Source organism: Macrotis lagotis, chromosome X (genome assembly GCF_037893015.1).
Source record: "Macrotis lagotis isolate mMagLag1 chromosome X, bilby.v1.9.chrom.fasta, whole genome shotgun sequence".
In the NCBI taxonomy this organism is placed as follows: domain Eukaryota; kingdom Metazoa; phylum Chordata; class Mammalia; order Peramelemorphia; family Peramelidae; genus Macrotis; species Macrotis lagotis.
The window spans coordinates 548,431,008-548,452,735 of record NC_133666.1 but is presented as its reverse complement, the minus strand read 5'-3'; the positions used below and the strand labels follow the sequence as shown (position 1 = coordinate 548,452,735).

General features: G+C 36.4%; 1 protein-coding gene across 9 annotated transcripts in view; it reads right to left on the bottom strand.

Moving 5' to 3' along the window:
- The window catches only part of NDUFAF6 (NADH:ubiquinone oxidoreductase complex assembly factor 6), a 117,307-nt gene that overhangs the window by 12,647 nt on the left and 82,932 nt on the right, over positions 1 to 21,728 (bottom strand). For 7 of the 9 annotated variants that reach the window (XM_074200291.1, XM_074200290.1, XM_074200292.1 and 4 more), the window contains 4 exons: positions 20,580 to 20,713; positions 19,950 to 20,051; positions 17,032 to 17,088; positions 7,086 to 12,897 (listed from right to left, as the gene is read on the bottom strand). In XM_074200291.1, coding sequence (XP_074056392.1) covers positions 12,769 to 12,897; positions 17,032 to 17,088; positions 19,950 to 20,051; positions 20,580 to 20,713 — 422 coding nt within the window. In that variant the 3' untranslated portion in view covers positions 7,086 to 12,768. Of the gene's footprint in view, positions 1 to 7,085; positions 12,898 to 17,031; positions 17,089 to 19,949; positions 20,052 to 20,579; positions 20,714 to 21,728 lie in introns of those variants that run through there. The other 2 variants (XR_012471367.1, XR_012471366.1) reach the window with 2 other exon arrangements.

The window sequence follows — 21,728 nt, the reverse complement described above, 5'->3', positions numbered from 1 at the left end:
TTGTTTCTTTCTCATGATTTATTTTCCCTTAGTTCTAATTCTTCTTTTACAACATGGCTAATATCAAAATATGCTAAATACAATTGTAAATGTACAACCTATATCAGATTGGTCACTGCCATGGAGAAGGGGGAGGAAAGAAAAGTTGGCAGAAAAATATAGAACTCAAAGGTTTGCTAAAGGATAAATGCTGAAAAATATCTTTGCATATAATTAGGGGAAAATAAAATAAAGCAAATGCAGAAAAAAGAAATATCATTTTTGGCACCTGTAAAGAGTATGGATTGGAGAGGGGAGATTTGAGGCAAGGAAATCAGTTAGCAGGGTAGGGTAATAATTCAGACCAGAGGTTATGAATGCCTGAACAAGGATGATGACTGTTTGAGTTGAGAAGGAACAGATTTGAAGGATATTATAGAGACAGAAACAACAAAATTTGGCAGTTGACCTGGCACACCAGTAATCCTTGCTTCTAGGGAGACTGAGGCTAGAAGAGTTCTAAGCTATAGGAAGGCTAAGCCTATCAGGTATCTGCACTGTCTGTCCAGAGTACAGTTAGCTCCAGGAAGTTGCAGGGGTTCCAGGATGTCTAAAGAATGTCATTTGACAGTGTTGACCACCTTCTCATCTGGAATACTTTCTCCTTTTTGGCTTTTCATAAATCTCTCTCACTTCTATCTGTATGACTGCTTATTCTCAGTCTCATTTGTTGGATCATAATCCATATACTCGGGGGGGGAGGAGTTCCATTTCCTCTCTTATAATTCTCTTAACTTTGCTATATAGCTTTTGACTTCATTGTTCAACTGTAAATGAAACTGCTCGGATCCCAAATCTAATGATCTTTTCTCAGCTTTCACCCTTCTTAGTCTCTTTCTGCAGCCTTGAACCTTAATGTTTTGTCCTTCATTTTGAAGAAAACCACAACATTAGGGAGGTGATGCCATGAGAAGCATGTGATTTAGATCTGAGTGAGGGGATGCTGTGCTAAGTCAGACACCAGCCTCACTTTCTCCTCCAGAGCCATCTGAATCCAGTGTCCAGTTATGAATCAGGATGACTGGAGACAGCCCTGGAGGGGGAAAATCAGGGTTAAGTGACTTACTCAAGATCACATAGCTAGTAAGTGGCAAGTGTCTGAAGTCTGATTCAAACTCCTGTCCTCCTGAATCCAAGGCCAGTGTCATGCAATCCTGGCTTAAGTAATCTATGACTCCTCACTCTCTCTCACTGCTCCCCTTCCACATATAATAAACAGGTGTCAAGTCATGTCCTTTCTTTTTAGCCAAGGGAGGGCAATTGGAGTTAAGTCCAAGGTCACAGAGCTAGTGTCTATTGTTAGATTTGAACTCAGGTCCTTCTGACTCGGGGGGGCAGTGCTCTGTCCATTGTGCCACCAAACTACCCCAAAGTCATCCTAGTGTAGGCTCCAATCCCTGGAACCTAGATAATTGCAAGAGTCTATTGATTGTTCTTTCCAATCATTAAACTGAGTTTCCTAAAGCATAAATCTTACCATGTTACACACACACACACTCTCTCTCTCTCTCTCTCTCTCTCTCTCTCTCTCTCTCTCTCAAATCTTCATGATCAAATATAAAATACTCTTTAACTTTTAAAATCTTTCATAGCCTGGTTTCCTCCTGCCGTCCCAGGTTTCTTATGTCTTACTTCCCTCCATGTATTTTGTGCTTCAGGGATACTGGGTCTCCTTATTGTTCTAACAGAAATCAGTGGTGATTGAAATCAGTGTTGATTGATATTGGTGAGCAAAGATGGGTAACTGAGCATTAAATAAAATCCCCAGTGATAACTTCCTAGAATCCTAAGTGGGAAATGTAGACATCTTTGCTCTAAGGGCCAACCTACCTATCCTAGTAATCTTATGTAAATCTTATACCAAGTCTTCTGCCTGGTCTGCAGACTCTCAGAGGAAAAAAATGTCAATTCTATCATGCTAGATGGCCTGCCCAAATCTCCAGTCTTATTCAGGAAAAGAAGAAATGCCATTGCATCAAGTACAGGTTTCCTATCTTTAAATTTCAGGATTAACTTCTCTGCTGGCCTAGGGCAGCTAGGTGGTGCAGTGGCCTTTGGAGTCAGGAGGACGGGACTTCAAATCCAACCAGACACAACACTCCCTAGCTATGTGACCTTGGACAAGTCACTTAACCCCAATTTCCTTGTATCCTGGGCTATCTCCAATTGTACTGATTCATATCTGGTCATTGGACCCAGATGGCTCTGGAAGAGAAAGTGAGACAGGTAACTTAGCATAGCACCCCCTCTCTCAAATTCAATTCATGATCTTGGCATGGCATCACCTCTCTGATGTCTTGGTCCTCTTTGAGAATGAAGGACAATCATCATCATCATCATCTCTGCTAGCCTATACTCTTGAATTTCCAACAGTCTATTGTACATCTTGAATTGGATATCCCATAGACATCTTAATTTCAACATATCCAGAACTGAACTCATCTTTTCTTCCAAACCATCTTTTTTCCCTTAATTTCCCTATATTGTTCACAATACTTCCATCATCCCAATAACCCATGCTCTCAATCTAAGTGTCATCTTCAGTTCTTCAGGCTTTCTCATTTCCCTACTCCCAATATCTAATTTGCTGCCAAGGCCTGCAAATTTTACCTTTCAAGAATTTCTTCTACAGCTCTCCCATGACTCCTATGACACTATCACCAACTCAGTGAAGACCCTCATCACCTCATACCTGGACTATTGCAATAGTCTGCTGGTTAGTCTGCCAGTGTCAAGTCTTTCCCCACTCCAATCTGTCTTCCATTCAGCTACCATGGCGATTTCATTTTGTCACAAAATGATGTCACTCCCCTACTTGATAAAAATGTAGTGGCTCTCTATCACCTTCAGGATCAAATATAGAATCTTCTATTTGACATTCAAAATCTTTCATAAACTTCCCCCCACCCACCCCCTGCCTTTCTGGTTTTCTTATACTATCACCTTCAACCCACACACTCTGATTTATCTAACAATACTGGCCTCCTTGCTGGTTCATCTCCCAGTTTGGTGCTTTTCTACTGGTTATTCCCCATACCTGGAACTCTCTCCCTCTTCAGCTCTTCTTCCTGGCTTCTCTGACTTCTTTCACATACCAGCTGAAATCTTACCTTCAAGAAGTCTTTCCTAAGCCTTCTCAATTCATGTGCTTTCTTTCTACTGATTATTTCTAATTTATCCTGTATTTATCTTATTTCTAGTAGCTTGCAAATTGTCTTCCCTAGTACTGAGTTTAGCAGCTCAAGAGTGGAAATGGTCTTTTACCTTTCTTTGTAATCTTAGCACATAGAACACACAGTGTGTACCACATAGTAGGCAGTCAATAAATGCTTATTATTATATGCCCCTACCTAGGATAAATATTAGGCCCTTTGTATTTATAGGAACCTACTAGAGTGACTTTAATCTGTACTCAGTTAAATTATTAGATAGCCTAATCTGGGGATCTACTTAGTTTCCTTTGTAACCAGCAGGGCAGAAATGAAATACAAAGTATAATGAAAAAATCTTTTCAAGTCATATTTAATGTTGCATTTCCAAAGTATTTTTGTAGCAACAATAAGATAACTATAGGCTGAAAAGCTCATGAACTTGTTTTCTGAAATGTGTATTATGCAGAATTGTGCCCAGATACACAAGATATCATTTATAATTAAACAGCTGTGGAGAATAATCTTGATTAAAACTGAAAGGGAGAACACAGTCCCACAAAAAAATAAATCACTTTTTTTAAAAAGGCAAATTAAGATTAGAATACTGCACCTTTCTTTCTGCCTCACATCTGATTAAGCAATGGACTAACTTTGGAGATAAAAATAATTATGTGAGTTCATCTGGAGAGAAAGGCTGATTTTGTTTAATCTTTATATTTCTTTTAAAAAAAAGTTTTTTCCTATACCAACATTCTAACTTCAAACATTACAAAACCACAGTTTACTTGACGATTACCTCAGATTCAGTTTCCTCATTTATAAAATGAGGATAATAATAGCACCTATCTTGCTGGGTTATTGGGAGGCTAAAATGAGGTAAAAGGTTTAAATCACTTTACAAATTTTAAATCACTTTACAAATCTATAAATGCTAACTATTCTTAGTATTATAACTTCTTTCTGCTTCCCATTTTCTCCCAACAGCTACAAAACATAATTCTTAAAAACTAGTTTGTCATCTTAGCAGCCAAGCAAAAGGTTTATTTGCCTCTTCTTAAACCAAAAGTCCAAAACAGTAAAGATAAAACCAAGCATTAGAGAATAAAGCTTTTAAAACTGTTTTTCAAAGCTTCAAAAAAATTTTTTTCTTCCATTTTTAAGCTTTCCTTTGTCAACTTGACAAAATTAATAACAAGAAATATTTAGAATGAAAGTCCCTTGAAGGGTCTCATTTTTATATTTTAATCCATAGTGATTAGCAGATTGCCTGGTCTCTACTTAGTACAAGAACTAGTTGACATTTGAGTCAGTGGGGTAAGGTTTTTGTCTGATTTGGATGGGAGTTCTGTGTTTGTATGTTTATGTAAGTATGTATATGTGTATATTTACACATATGTATACTCATAGACAGCTGCCTCAAGGAAAAAATAATTTTCCATTAAACAGAACTCTTAGAATTTAACTCAAGTATATCTTAATGACCTAACAAGTGTATCTTAAGGTCCTCAGGATTGAAAAGTTATTCAACTAACAAATAGCAAAAATGCAATCTGGGGGGGCAGAGCCAAGATGGCAACAGGAGAAGACCCTCTCTCAGTTGCTCTGGAGCAAAACTTATAAACCAAGGGCTCTAACTACATTTTCAAGAGACAGAACCCACAGAGGGATGCAGTGAGGCAATTCTCCAATCCAAGGTAACCTGGAAAAGAGCAGAAAGGCTCAGCTCCCCGTGGTTGGAGGAGTGGCCCGCCAGAACGAAGTAACTTCAGCCTCCCAGAGGCAGCCCCAGGGCACTGGGACCCACTGCTGTGCAGCGGGGGCAGTTTCCTGACCTACACCCTGGGGAGCACCAGGCAAAACTTGGGGGAAACAGCGAAACCCAGGCCTCAGTGCACACAGTGAGCAGCATGGCCAAGGCAGCCCAGATCCAGGAAACAGAAGCAGGCGGAGCTGGTAAACAGGAGCCCCCATGGCATGAGCCTACTGAATCTAGGGAGGGGAGTGGAGAGAGACTGCTGAGCCCTGCCCCTGGAACAGGACACTGGGGTTCTGACCACATTCAGATCCTGATCACAGTCTAGGCCCCCCAGAGAACAGCAGGGCCCCCCCCCACCTCAGCCCCATGGCAGAAGGGGGCACATATGGCCATTCACAGACCAGGAGGGAGGACAGAACCTCACACATGGAGATCCTTGTGGGGGTTTCCCAAAAGCTCAGGAAGCACCCCAAAACCAGGCTCAGGCTGGGAAAATGAGTAAGCAGAGAAAAAAGAGGAACATGATTGAGAGATACTTTGCCTGTGACCCCAAGAAGGATCAAATTATTCAATCTGAAGATGAGGAAACACAATCTCCTGCATCTAAAGACTCCAAGAAAAAACAGAAATTGGGCTCAGGCCATGACAGAGCTCAAAAAAGACTTTGATAATCAAGTGAGGCTAGGTGGCGCAATGGATAAAGCACGCCCTGGAGTCAGGAGTATCTGGGTTCAAATCCGGTCTCAAACACTTAATAATTACCTAGCTGTGTGGCCTTGGGCAAGCCACTTAACCCCATTTGCCTTGCAATAAACCCCAAAAAAACCTTAAAAATCAAGTGAGGGAGATAGAGGAAAAATTGGGAAAAGAAATGAGAGATATGCAGGAAAAACATGAAAATGGAAGTCAGCAGCTTAGTCAAGGAGATCCAAAAAAATGCTGAAGAAAATAACATGTTAAGAACCAGCATAGGTTAAATGGATAAAACAGTATAAAAAAGTTGAGGAGAAGAATGCTTTAAAAAGAAGAATTGGCCAGATGAAAAAAGAGATAAGTAAGGTCTCTGAGGAAAACAAATCCTTCAGACAAAGAACAGAACTCAGGGAGATTGTTGATTTTACTAGAAATCAGTTCTTCAAAACCAAAAAAGTGAAAAATTAGAAGAAAATGTGAAACATCTCATTGAAAAAAACTGATATGGAAAACAGATTTAGGAAAGATAATTTAAATATTATTGGAATACCTGAAAGTCATGACCAGAAAGGAGCCTTGACATCATTTTCAAAGAATTACTACAGGAAGATTGCCCTGATATCCTAGCAGAGGGCAAAAATAGAAATGGAGAGAATCCACCCATCTCCCCAAGAAAGAGATCCAAAAAAAAACAATCCCCAGAATATTATAGCTAAGTTCCAGAACTCCCAAGTCAAAGAGAAAATATTACAAGCAGCCAGAAGGACACAATTCAAATATCGTGGAACTGTAGTCAGAACCACACAGGACTTAGCAGCAACTACATTAAAAGCTCGTAGGGCTTGGAATATTCTGGAAAGCAAAAGAGCTCAGAATGCAACCAAGACTCAACTACCCAGCAAAACTGAACGTCTCTTCCAGGGAAAAATATGGACTTTCAACAAACCAGGGGAATTTCAAATGTTCCTGTTGGAATGGCCAGAGCTGAACAGAAGGTTTGATCTTCAAATACAGGCCTCAGGCGAAGCATAGACAGTGGAGGAAAAGAGGACAATATGAGGGACTTGATGATGAGCTACATGTATTCCTGTATAGAAAAATGATACTGATAATACTCATATGAACCTTCTCATTTAAGAGAGCAGGTAGAAGGAGCTTTTATAGATGAAGCATGGGAGAAAACTGAATTTGAAGATACACTGTGGTATAAAAATGGAGTCAATAGATAAAAGGGAAATGTAATGGGAGAAAGAAAAAGGAGAGGAATAGGCTAAGATATTTCATATAAGATTTTTCCTTATTACAATGAGCTATTGCAATATGGAAGGGGGGAAGCAAGGGGGGATGAGGGAATCTTCACTCTCATCAGAGGAGGCTAGGAGAGGAAACAGCATATATACTCAATGGCGCATAGGCATCTGGAGTAAGGAGGGGGACGGGGGAAGGGGGATGTGAGTGATAGAGGAGAGGATAGACCATGGGGGGAGAGTGGTCAGATATAACACATTTTCTTTTTTACTTCTTGCAGGGGGCTGGGATTGGATGGCCTGTCTGGGACCATAGAGGCCAGGTGGATGCTGGGTAAGGGATGGTATGTGGGTTTGGGGCCTCTTGGCCCCAGGGCTGGGGATCTGTCTGCTGCACCACTCAGCTACCCTACAGCAGAGTCAGAGTGAAAGGAGAAAGAAAATATAGTACATGGTAGTGAAGTATGAAAGGAGGGAGTTGCGATCAGCAATGGCAATGGTGTAAAAATATGGAAGTAACTTTTTGCAATGGACTTATCCTAAGAATGTGATCCACATGTGACAGAGCTGGTGGTGTTGGAACACAGACTGAAGCACATTTTTTATTATTATTATTTTATGAGGTGTGCTGCAGGGCAAATGGGACTGGGTGGCCTGCCTGGGGCTGCACAGCTGGGTGATCGTTGGGTGTCTGAGGCCGGATTTTGACCAGGGTGCTCCTGGCTCAAGGGCCAGTGATCTGTCTGCCACCCAGCCGTCCCTACTCTTATTATTATTATTATTATTACTATTTTATTCTATTTTGGGTCTTTTGGGGGGGGGTTGTAGGGCAATGGGGTTGGGGTGGCTTGCATGGGGTCACACAGCTGGGTGATTGTTGGGCACCTGGGGCCGGATTTGGGCTTGGGTGCTCCGTCCACTGCACCACCTGGCCATACCTACAATTATTATTTTTTTTAATTTTAATTTTTTTCTCTCCCCTTTATCGCTTATGCAGATCTATATTTTCTTGGGGGAAGGGGATATTATGTTTACTCTTAAACAAGAATATTTTATAATGTATAAAAAATAAGAATAAACAAATAAATTTAAAAAATGCTACCTGATGCTTATTTGGTGCTTCCTATGAGCAAAGTTCTATCAACAAGCCCAGCATAGGCAATGCTAAGAGAAGATAAAAGGTAGCATTGCTATTCCTGCCCTCCAGAAGTGAAAGGGAATAAATCATCTAGAAACATGGTTCATTGTTTTCTGATAGTGGTTATCCTAAACCAAGCTAAATAGCTAGATATACTTTTTATAAGCTATCTTTCCCTGATTTACTGTTATGGATGCCTCAGCTATTAATTTATCAAAACTATTCTTGGTGTTTTTATTTTGCTTTGAGCCTATTAATATCTGTGGTTCATATAAGGTAATTTTCTATGCTAAGACTGTTATTCCCCCTCATTCCATGTTGAATTTGATCCATCCTTTAAAATGCAACTCAAATGTTATCTTCATCAATCCTTTGCTGACCATCTTCAGTCATTAATGCTTACCCTGACTTCATAAAACTTTTTAAAAAGTCAAATGAGGTAACATGTTTAAATCACTTTAAAAACCTTAAATCTTTTTTTTTTAGATTTTTTGCAAGGCAAGGGTTAAGTGGCCTGCCCAAGGCCACACAGCTAGGTAATTATTAAGTGTCTGAAGCCAGATTTGAACCCAGGTACTCCTGACTCCAAGGCCAGTGCTTTATCCACTACGCCACCTAGGTACGCCCAAAATCTTAAATCTTAAATCACTTTACAAAAACTTATCCTGTGTTACTGGGCATTATATTTATCCATGTGTATATATATTATCCCCCTACTTGACAGTGAGCTCCAAGGGGGATAATAAATGCATATGGATATACAATGCCCAGTAACACAGGGTAAGTGCATTTGATTTTTTTTTAAAGTTTACTATGAAGTCAGAGTAGGCATTAAACTTTGTATTCCATCCAGCAATTAGTATAGGACTCTGCATACAATACTTATTTATTGAATTGAATGTCACACTATAAAGTAGTATTTTTTTTTTTGCTCTGAAAGTAAATATTTTTCCAACTTCAAAGAGACCCTTTTGTGGATATGCACAATTTAGTAATTCTGGGGACATATTTCAAGGAAGCACCTTAACTTTTAAAAGAAATCTTATATAATAATCTCCCCTGAAACACTCCCATTCCCTTGCCAATGTTAACTGACTCAGTCTACTTAACATTGGACTGAGGTTCAGAAACTTGAGCCCTAGTCCCATGCCGTACACTTTTGTGTGAGCTTTGGCAAATCACAACCTCTTTGTGCTTACTTTCTCCATTGTAAAATAAGCGAATTAGTTCATGTACCCCAACTAGTGCCCCACAGACCAAGTTGATCCACAACAAATGTTTACAGGTAGACCTGACAAAATTTTACTGACAAAAGGTATTTAATTCTTAAATCTTCTAAACTTAAAAAACTCACTTTCCCTGTAGCCAGAACTCCTTTCCCCAGTTTCTAGTACTTAATTTAGATATTTTACTGTTCTGAATTTTAAACTTGGAATCAAAAGACCATGGTTTTTTTTTTAATTTCTAAAATTTTTGCTATTCTGAACTTGAAAAACACCCACAAATATAAACATTTCCATACACACAGAAAAAGAACATCATATATGAAATTGAGAATACATAGTAGCTTTTAAAAAAACATTTAATTAAGCATGATATTCTCAAGTTATCACACTTGTGTTTCCCTCTGAACTTTTTTGTTTTTTTTCTGGGCATTTTTTAAACCTTTCATTAACATTTTTTCTGAAAGTGTTACTTTTGTATTTATATCACCTAAATTTCCCCTTATCTCCTTTTTCTTCCTCCTGAGAAAGGGGTTTCCTTCATTCCTTGCATGCTATCACCATCTTTCTCCTAATATTTTATTCCACACCTTCGTATTAAAACATCACTTGAAACAAATTACCATTGACATGTAAAACAGTGGTCATATCTAAAAATGGTTGACTTATTCAGGACTTCTAACTAGATCATCACCGCTTGGTCCCATGGATAGCAAGTTCCATTTCTTTATCCTCTGGAATAATATTTATTCTCACATTGATAAGAGTTCTTAAATCTTTCAAAGTTGATTTTCTTTAAAATGCTGTAGTCATAATATAAATTTATGCTCCAGGTTCTGCTCATTTTATTCTTCATCAACTCAAGTCTTTCCAGGTCTTTCTGAATCTATCCTTTCATTTTTAAACAGCACAGTATATTCAGTTATATCACATACCATAGTCTTTCTGGACACTCCACAATTGATGGGCATTCCATGACCTTACAATTCTTTGTAGCAACCAAAAGTGCTATGGTGAACAATTGATAATTTGTAAATTTATACTCTTATTTTGTTGGGGGGAAATAAACCTAGTAGTGGTATTCCTGGGGGCAAAGGGATATATGGTTTAGTGAATTTTGGGGTATTACATTGATTCACAGCTCCAACAATTCAGTTATACTATTAGCAGTATATTACAATGCCTGTTCTCCCATATTCCCTCCAATGCTGCCATTTTCCCCTTTTTTGTAATCTTTGCCAATATAATAAGTGTAAAGTAGAATTTCAGAGGTAAAATTTACTTTAATGTACATTTCACCTATTATTAATTTTTTGGAGAATTGTCTTTATGATAGCATACTTTTTTCCTTTTGAGTACTTGCTAATATTCTTTGAAAATTATTGGGGAATGGATCTTGTTCTTTATGTTGAAGCTTTTCAGATATCTTGGATCTCAACCAGAGTAATTTGCTGCAAAGGTTTTTTTTCCCTCCAATTATTTTCCTTCAGATTTTAGTTATATTAGTTTTGTTTATACAAAAGCTTTTTATGATTCAAAATTGTCCATTTTATCTCCTGTAATCCTCTTTCCCTAGTTTGTTTTTTCTCTATTTGGTTGTTAAAGGTATTTCTTCCTATTCTTCTCTAATTTATTTACAATGTGGCTTTTCAACCTAGGTCATGTATTCATTTGGATTTATTTTGATACATGGTATAAGATTCAGCCTATTATGTGCTAAACCAATTAATAAATAGAGGTCAGAGGTTCTTTTGAAAACCAAAGACCCTGGATAGAGGTCACCTGAATGTTTTTTCCCCCTCTTATTACCTCTTTCTTTTTTTATTTGTCAGTTACATGCAAAGATAGTTTTCAACATTCATCCTTTTGCAAGCTTTCAAGTTCCACATTTTCCTACCACTGTCCCTTCCTTCTCCTCTCTCCATGGCAGCAATCTGATATAGTTGCATATTATGACCATGTATATACATATATGTGTGTGTGTGTGTGTGTGTGTATATATATATATATATATGCTTAATATATTTCCACATAATATCTATTTCTAACTTACTTCACAAGGCTTCAGAAAAGGTTCCTGAGATTGAAGCTTTGAGGCATCAGAGAGGACGATCCAAGTGTCCCTGCCACACAAGTCTTTTGCTAGCAATGAAAAAATAAGGCTTATATTCGAAATGTATGGAGAAATGCTTTTGCCTCAGAGTCAAAGTACCAACTCTATAAAATGCATAATACCATGCATTCTTTAAGTTAATCATTGATTTTACAATGGTTCTTATTTTATTTTTTATAATTTAACAAGAATAATTTTACTAAATTTTCAAAGAAGAATGTCTGGTTTCAGAGTAGGGAAATTTGATTAGGAACTAGGAATTCCAAAGTCACTCACTTTAGTACTGACCTGTTTTGTGAAGACACTTAAATGAATCTGTGTTTTAATAAATATGTGAGTATTCTCTCCACCAAGAGATCCCCATCTCTCCATGTTTCCTATCCTGTGTAGTAATTCTTGTCCATACTTGTCTGCAAATCTTTTAGAGCAGAGATGTCTACCCTATAACACTTCCAAATGCAGTCCAAACCAGATTGAAATGTAAGTGGGAAATACTGAATGAAAGAAAAATGAAACACAGATAATACATTTTAAACTAAGTCAATATGAAACCTTCAGTAATCATTATGAATAGATAGTTGGCTCCATTTGTATTTGAGTTTGAGACCATTGTTTCAGACTGAAGAACCCAGTTAGGGTTAAGAGTACTCTCCTGATTCTTCTGGTATATGAGAGTTACTTAAAGCAATGAAGCACTTGAGTTATCTGTTGTCTCACACCTTACTACATAACTAACGCCCTTCTTTACTCAGAACACAGAATCTCAGAGCCAGATGAATTTCAGAGGCCATCTACATTAACTGCCACATTATTGTGGGTTTTACCTCTAAAACTATCCTAGTGAAAAATCTGTTCAGCTGATACTTAAAAACCTCCAACAAGAGTAAAGCCCATTGTCACCTGAAACAGTTCCTGCTACTTTGTGATAGCTCCAAATGACAGGAAAAATAGTCCTTTCTTCAAAATGAAATCTACAACCTGTGCCCAGTGCTTCAAGCTCTGCATCCAGTAACTCTTCAAAATAATAGCTTTCAAATATTTGAAGATAGTTAAATATATTTAAATCCTTTCAACCAATCATCGCGTGGCAGGACTAAACACCCTCAGTTTATAATTTTATTAGTATAAATTCGCCAAGACTCTTCTCTATCTGTGAGGGGGCAAGACTAGATTGTGCTCTGATTAACACTCAACAAAAGATATTCTTTTGTCAGTAGCACAAGCCTTTTGTAGGAGCCTCAAACCATAAATGATGCTGTTCTAACTAATTACATCCAGTTTACCCTTGAACAATTTAGTAGTTATAAGTTCTCTCCAATAATAGGTGCTATGAAATATTTAAATATTATTTAAATCTTTATGAATTATCAGTGAAATAATGAGTCATCTCAGTATTATAAATTAATTTTAATACTTCTTTTTCCAAGACCTAATATAGAGATGCAATGCTAATAATGTGTTCTTCTGCTGTAATAGTGGGTGGAACACATCAAAATCCACTCTTCGAATTTTTTCTAAATAATCCTCCAAAGCAACCTGAAAATGGAAAAGAGTTTAGTCAGCACATTAAAAACATTATTAATGTTAAAGAAATTGAAGAGAAATTACAATGATTATGATAAATGTATATGAAAAACAATAAAGGAAAAATGTTAAGTCATGGAAAAAAGTGAAATCAAGGTCAATGAGGTCAATGAAAGTCAATTATGTCAATGAAAAAAGTTGACATAACAAACTATGATGAAAGATGATTCAGATTTTCTCTATCAGAAAATTGGATAAGGATAGGAATAAGATCCATGATTTCTTTGGAATAGGAAACTCCCCTAAGAAGAAACTCCTTTTACCTAAAGAGGTTAACACTTTCTCAGAAACTGAAAATCTTTGAGAACTGATTAGGGCACTAAGTGATTATGTGGCCTGTCAATAGTCACACTGCCAGGAATGTGTCAGAAGCAGGAGTGCAATTAGGTCTTCTCAGCTCTTAGGCCAGTTCTTTGTACTAATGCTCTCTCAGTAAAAAGATAACAGATAACTCAAATGTTTCATTGCATTTAGTAGCCCTCAGGTACCAGAAGAATCAGAAGAAAATACTCTTAATTCTAACCTTAACCATAAGAGATCATTTAAACAACTTTATTTTATAATATGAAAGGCAGTCTGATGTAGTGGATGCTAAACTGGTCTCAGAGACAGGAAGGCTTGAACTGAAGACCTGTTTGATCCAACCCTGGCTGTGAGACCCAGTCAAGTCAATCACTCAGAGTTCTAAACAGTTCCCTAAAATAGAAGTTGAAGAGAAAGTGCTATCTTGTATCAGCAGTAAGAGTTTCTCCCTCTGGGAATTCCCAGTGAAATCACAGGTCTGGTCCTTTTCCCTATTTGTGGTCTTGAGGCTACTGCTGCTAAAACACATTTCCACAGTCATACCAGGGCTATTGCCAGCTCTGGCCACTCATGTACTGCAGGGTGCCCTGGGACACAATGGGGTTGCTGCCCATCCCAGTACCTCTAACACATTCCCAGGCTTTCTCCTAATAAACAGAAAAGGATGGAACTGTTATTAATGATGGAAAAGGATGTACTTACTTGTATAAGCAGCAAGGTGGCTCAACAGAGAATGTACTAGACTTAGACTCTGGGAGATCCAAGTTCAAATCCTGCCTCAGAAACTTCCTAGTTATGTAATCTCAGAACCAAATCTTAAGCTCAACAAATACTTGCTAGATAGGGCATGCTTCCTATATCTTTCATAAACTTTACTCATACTACCTTTAGTTTTTTCCCCAGTTTATTAATATCCCTCTTAAAACACAGTATTCAAAACGAAGTAAACTACTCTTTTCTTTTTATATTTTTTTGGTAAGGCAGTGGCATTAAGTGGCTTGCCCAAGGTCACATAGCTAGGTAATTAGTGTCTGAGGCTGAATTTGAACTCAGGTCCTCTTGATTCCGGGACCCATGCTCTATCCACTGCATCAGCTGGTTGCCCCCAGATCTCGATATGGTCATATCAGATCAGTAGAAGAGAATAATTATCTCCCAGGCTCCAGACACTTAATTCATTAATGCAGCCTACACTTTTTTAGAAGTTATCTCACAATTAATTCACAATCAATTAATCAACAAACATTTATTAAGCCCTTTGCATATGCTAAACACTAAAAATATAAGAATAAAAATGAAAAAGTCCCTGCCCTCAAGGGAGAAAAATTATACACACACACACATACACACACACACACACACACACACACACACACACACACACAGAACCCATTATATATAAAACAAATAGAAGTTAATTGGGGAGAAGAGGAACTAACAGCAGTAGGGAACCAGGAAACACCTCATGTAAAAAGTGTTGCTAGGAGTTGAGCTTTTAAAAATGCTCCAAATCATTATTGATTAGAGAAATGCAAATTAAAACAGCTATGAGTTACCATCTCATACTTATCAAATTGGCTAAGATGACAAAAAAGGGAAAATGATCAATGCTGGAGAGGTGGTAAGAAGATTAGAACATTAATGCACTGTTGGTGGAGCTGGGAACTAATGCAACCATTCTGGAGAGCAATATGGAATTATGCTCACAGAGCAATAAAATTGATCATAACCTTTGACCCACAATACCAATACTAGCTCTATATCCAGAAGAAATCATAAAAACAAAAATGGGAAAAGACCCACATGTTCCAAAATATTCATAGTAGTTCTTTTTTGTAACAGCAAACAATTAGAAATTGAAGGGATGGGGGCAGCTAGGTGGTGCAGTGGATAGAGCACCTACCCTGGAGTCAGAAGGACCTGAGTTCAAAATCAGCCTCAGACACTTTTTTTTTTTTGGTTTTTGCAAGGCAGAGGGGTAAGTGATTTGCCCAAGGTCACACAGCTAGGTAATTATTAAGTGTCAGGCTGGATTTGAACTTGGGTCCTCCTGAACCCAGGGCTAGTGCTCCATCCACTGTGCCACCTAGCTGCCCCTCAGACACTTATACTAGTTGTCTGAGCTTGGGCAAGTCATTTAACCCCATTGCCTTTCAAAAACCAAAAAAAAAAAAAAAAGAAAGAAACTGAAGGGATGCCCATCAATTGGGCTGAACAAGTTATAGTATGACTATTATGGAATATTATTAGTCTGTAAGAAACCAAGAATGGTTGGGCTTTAGAGAAGAATGGAAAAAATTATAGGAACTGATGCTGAAGGGAAGGAGCAGAAGCAAGAGAACATTGTATACATTAACAACAACAATATGAGTTGGTCAACTAGGATGGATGCCGCTCCTCTCAGCAGTTCAGAAATCTAGGACAGCCCTGGTAGATTGATTATGGACATTGCCATCCACATCCAGAGGGAAAAAAAAAAAAAAACAAAGAATCTGAATGAATACTATGTTAACTTTTTAAAATTTCTATTATATTTTTTCTTCCTATCCCATGTTTTCTTTCTTTTCCTTTAGTCCTAATTCCTCACACACAAAATGACTAATATGTAAACATGTTAAACATCAATGTATACATACAACTTTTACTGGAGTGTTCCCCACTGAGGGGAGGAGGGTGGAAAAATGTGTGACATATAACTAACTAAATAAATAAAGGGTGGGATAATTATATTTTAGTGTTTAGCATATGCAAAGGGATTAATAAATGTTTGTTGATTGATTGTAAAGACAGGGATTCTAAGAGGCAGAGATGATGACAGAACACATTTTAATCATGGGATGTGTTACCCAAAGACTTGGAGACAGGAGATGGAATAGCATATGTGAAGTCTGCAGGGGTTCTTTCCTTGAATTAAACAAGCTTAACCTAAAATATTATTAAAAATAATTGATTTTCTGAATCTAATTCTTTATAGTTACTCCTATTAAATTTTACCTACTGGATCAAGAGCTCTTAACATTTTGATTCATGAACTTCCTTTAGAAGTGTGATGAAATGTTGATCTGCTTTCTCAGAATGTTTTTAAACATATAAAATGCATGAGATTAAAAGAGAAACTAATCATATTAAAATAAAGATTTTTTTATGTCTAAATTCATGTACTCTCTGAAATCTAACCAAATTCCTTGAAGTTCCATGGAAACTAGATTAAGATCACTTGTATTAGATTCATCCTATTTTTCCAACCTATTAATCCAGATCTTTCTAAAATCTTGATTCCATTTCCCACTATAATAGCTGTCTCCTCCATCTTTGAGTTGTTTACAAGTTTCAGAAGAGAGTGGTTTTCATCTATATTACTGATAAAAACATTTTTCTTTAGACTGAGAACATAGAATACTACAAATTTCTTCACCAATATTTTGATATTTTACTAATGATAGTACATAGTTTACACAGTTTGTCTTAAAACATAGTAATCTCTGCAATAACTAGAATGTTATTTTAGTGTATCTATTAAAAATTCCTTATAGAAAACCTAGAACCAAATGTTGGGAAATAGGAGGAATGAGTGATATTTTAAAATAATCTTTAGGGAAAGAGTTGTTTATCTTTATATACTATAAGAGGATCATCATTCTCAAAACTTAGAAAAACAAAGAAAAATAAAACAAAAAATAATCAACATTACAGACATAAATTTTTGCAATTTTAAAATATATAAGATTATATATACCTAGCCCCTTAATTAAGTTCTGTGACTCTGTCTGTTATTCTACTTACTGTCTGAAGAAAAGCAGGAAATGCTTTCACAGGAACACTTTTCTGGAAAGATCTGGCCTAAAAAGAACAAGGAGAGGAAATTGATTTGATGTAGAAATTCCCCTCAATGTAAATACTAACTCTTAGGATGAACAAAAAGCTCCAAACCTACACAAAATAAATCTATTGGAGAAAGTCACAAAATTGTAGAATTGGACTGGAACTAGAGTGGGACGGAGGGGTAATAACAAATCCCCTCTAGAACATCTCTAACCAAAATAGTGGTAACACAGTCTCTTCATGAAAAGCCCTGGAGCTGGGGAACTCACTGTCACTCAAAGGCAACCCTCTCCATTTTTGGACAACTGTTAAGAGGTATCTTTTTATACTGACATTTTCTGGCTAGATACTCTCTGAAAAAAAAAAGAAAATTAAAATTTTCTGTTTAAGCAGATCAATGAATATTATCAGAATCAAAAACTTCTGTAAACCCAGAGAAAAAGAGGTTAAAATTTTAGGAAATTCCTTATTCCCTAGATTCTTTTCGACATTTCTTATTATTTATCTTCTTGTGGACAAGTGACTTCAATTTTGGTCTCAGTTTCCTCAACTTTTAGATAAAAAGGGCTAGACTCTATAATCACTAAAGCTTCAGTATTCTAAATTCTAATAATAACACAAATCAAAACATAAAGAGTGCATATAAGTCAGAATATCTTGAAACATTTAAGGGAATGATCACTACAGGCAGAAAATCAAGGAAGGCCTTAGGAGTAAATAAAGTATTTTATAGAAGAAATTTCCATTCCACTTATGGCAGATGGGAACACCAAAGACATATAGGCAGAAGAAGGCAGAATTAGAGGAGGTATCAGCTCATTGTGCAGTCTGGTCAGAATACAGAGAAAAGGTATAGAGACAGTGAGGCGAGTCAGAAGATCTGGGTTCAAATTTTACCTCAGACTAGCTGTGTGACCATGGAAAACCAATTTCCCTCACTGAACCACTGCTTCCCAATTTTATAAATGAGGAACTGAGTGGGATAAAATATACAAAATGCCTTGCAAATGTCAAGCACTATATAATATCAGCTACAAAAGACTGGAGACTTCAAAAGACTAATGATGAAGCTTATCTCTGGCCTCTTGGCAGATAAATGATGCATCAGGTGTGCAAAATGAAATATATGCATTTTATGACATGGTCAAATGTTAATTTGTTTTGTTGATTTATTTTATTCAACTATATTTATGTTGATTTATTTTATTCAATTACATTTACTGGTAAAACAGAAGTCTAAAAGGAATGTTACAATGGCGGTATGTGGAGTATACAAAACTAGACAGAAGAAAACAAAAACATTCAAAAAAGGAGACAAAAGAAGGGCAATTTTGTTATAACTGTTAAATTTAACATACATGTTGTTCATAGATGCATATGTAATCTGCTTTTTTTTTATTCTTTGTATACTGGAATATACTCTTCAACTTTGACACAATGGGATAGTGCCCTGGCCTTGGAGGCAGGTAGATTCATCTTCATGGACTCAAATCTGACCTCAAATACTTAACTAGTAGGTGACCCTGTGCAAGTCACTTAATCCTGTTTGCCTCAATTCCTCACAGCAAAATGAGTTGGAGAAGAAAATGGCAAACCATACCATCATCTTTTCCAAGAAAACTTCAAACAGGACTACTAAGAGCTGGCCGTGACTTAAAATGATTGAACAATATTGGAATATTTCCTTTTTTTAAAAAAGGAAAGAAAAAATAACACTGAATGGAGAATGATTATGGAGGACTTTGCCAGATAATGGGATGTATATTTTTATTTTTGAAAAAATAGAAAGCTAATGAAATTTTTTTGAGCAGAGAGGTAATATAATTAGACTCATGTATAAATATTACTTTGTGCTAAAAGAAATGAAAACTATCAATATTTAGAAAAAACAAATCTTCAAAATCAGTAAGCAAAAGAATGCAAATTAAAATAAGTGAGATTTCACAATTCACACCCAGTAAATTGGCAAAGATAATAAAAGAAGAAGTTAATATGGGAGGAGCTATAGGAAAATAGGTACACCTATATACTGTTAGTAGAACTATGAAATTCTTCAGCTGTCCTGAAAACAATCTAGAATCTTCCTAAAAGAGTTACTGAAGTATTCAGATCATTTCACCAAATACAGCAAAATATTTATAGCACCACTTTTTGTGGTATCAAAAAGCCTGAAGCAAAGCAAAGCACTGATTAGAGAGCAGCTGAACAAATTATGGGATATGAAAGTAATGAAATTCCTTTATATAGGAAATGATGATTCAGGAATTAAGAGAAATGAGAAGATTTTTATAAAATGATGTTTTAATAAAAATCTTTTCTGGTAAGACAAAACAGTGGCTTAAGAGAACACTATAGAGTTAAACAAAATTTATTTGTTTGTTTTCCAGGTCCAGGAAAATTTCTGCTTATATTAGGGTTGAAGAAAACAAGTCAGTGGAAAAGGTGTTATTTACTGGACTGATTACTCAGGAGTATTACTAATGGAGCAAAGTCATGAAGTAATCAGGTGGAATGGACTTGACAACACAGGCATAGAGAAAATTAGCCTTAGAGAGCAAATTATGTATTCCCTGAAATAGGATAAATAAGATAAATATAAAGACAGATAATTTGAGGAAGAGGGGAAGACAGAGAGAATTAATGCCAGCAATTCTCAATGAAGATGTGAGGCTTTCTCTTTAGAGTAAGGGAAAAGGGGTAGGAACCAGAAGCTTGGAGAGAATAAAGAACAGCTTACAAAGGGAGCTGTGTGAAGAATCACTCAGTACAAGATGAATCTAAAGAATTCTAAGTCACAGATAACAAAACAATATTATAGAAAATATGGCATCTAGGGATTAAAATGTCTTGTATTCATTAGTCCAGAAAAGGAAACTTACATGTTTTAAATGAAGATGTCCCTGGCTGGCAATGTCATAAATTACATCCCTCACATTTTTATCTTGGTTCTTACGCAAAAAATCTTCTTGTGAAACACCATGCTATAAAAGAAAGAGCAGATTAGGATGTTCTTAAAATTTACAAACATAAAATAGTTTCTGGGGGGTGGCTAGGTGGTGCAGTGGATAGAGCACCGGCCCTGGAGTCAGGAGTACCTGAGTTCAAATCCGGCCTCAGACACATAATTATTACCTAGCTGTGTGGCCTTGGGCAAGCCACTTAACCCCCTTGCCTTGCAAAATCTAAAAGTTTCTGGGATAATAAAGATAATAAATAGGTAATTATGTAACATACAATAATGTCACTGGTTCAGTGAAATCATTAAACAAGAAGACTACATTAGCAACAAAGTCTTTCGAGAACAAAGAATAGCAATTTCTTTCCTTATATTATAAACTTAAGTTTATGTGTTTTAAAAAGTAAAATGCTTTTGTTAATTTGTTTATGAGTAGGCTTCAGGAAAGGCTGACTAACTAGAAAGATCTCTCTGACTGCCTGGATAAGGGAGACAAGGCACATTTATTTTCAGTTTGCAGCTTATAGCTAGCTTCCTTTTTGGATTTTCTTACCAGCATGCAAATGTCCATGGGAAGAAACACCTTTCGTCTGCTAGTATGATAGGGAGTTGCTCTCAAGCAGGTGATGATGCCTTGTGCTTTCCCAATATGACTTGCAGCATGATCTGCATGGAGGTCCCTTACACCTATTAATTTTTTAAAATTAGGATTAGTTTTATTTGCATATCATAAGTTTATAGGTAATGGATATATTTTATGTCTAAAGAAGTCTGTGAACAGACTCAAAGCATAATCATATAAAAGAGTTAAAGTATAATGGATTTCAAAATTAAATAACTTAAAACTTTCCTCAGGTTATATTGCACCAAGAGTATACCTAGATATGGAGCAGCTAGGTGGCACAGTGGATAGAGCACCGGCCCTGGAGTCAGGAGTACCTAAGTTCAAATCCAGCCTCAGACACTTAATAATTACCTAGCTGTGTGGCCTTAGGCAAGCCACTTAATCCCATTTGCCTTGCAAAAACAAAAAAACAAAAACAAAAACAAAGAGTATATCTAGGATTTAATATATTTTGCAAATAAGTAATCCTATTTTTTACACTTTTCATTATTATAGTAAAAGTTTCTGGGTGTATTTTTAAGAGAAATTAGAATAAGAATTTTTATTACCTACTTAGAGTATCAGGATGACATGGTTTTCTTTAAAAAGTTATATTATCCAAGGCCTAAAGACCTTAATAATTATAATAAGAACTCACTAATCCAAAACATAAGTTGGAAAAAAAAATCCTGTCTAAATTAATTTCAAAAATTTGCAGAAAAATCTTAGGAAATGCTCTTCTCTAAATATAAAAACATTATTAACAAGGCACAAAGAAAAGTAAACCGAATTATGGGGTCTTTGAAAAATCTTAGAAAAATACTTTAGTGATTAGTGATTTAGAGATGTAAGACATTAGATTAGACAGGGTCAGGATAATATAGATTCAATTCCATCCTCTGACAGAAGTTAAATCTCTAAGTATAAATATAACTTCTCTGTGTTTCCCAGGCAATTATGGCTGCTGATTATTTTGACAAAAAATGAGCAGTCATACCCTTCCCCACAAAAAACAAATAGTTACTAATCATTCATAAGTAGATTGCTAATTACAAATAGAAATGATGGTGTCAAAGCTTTTTTATAAGTGCTATAAGT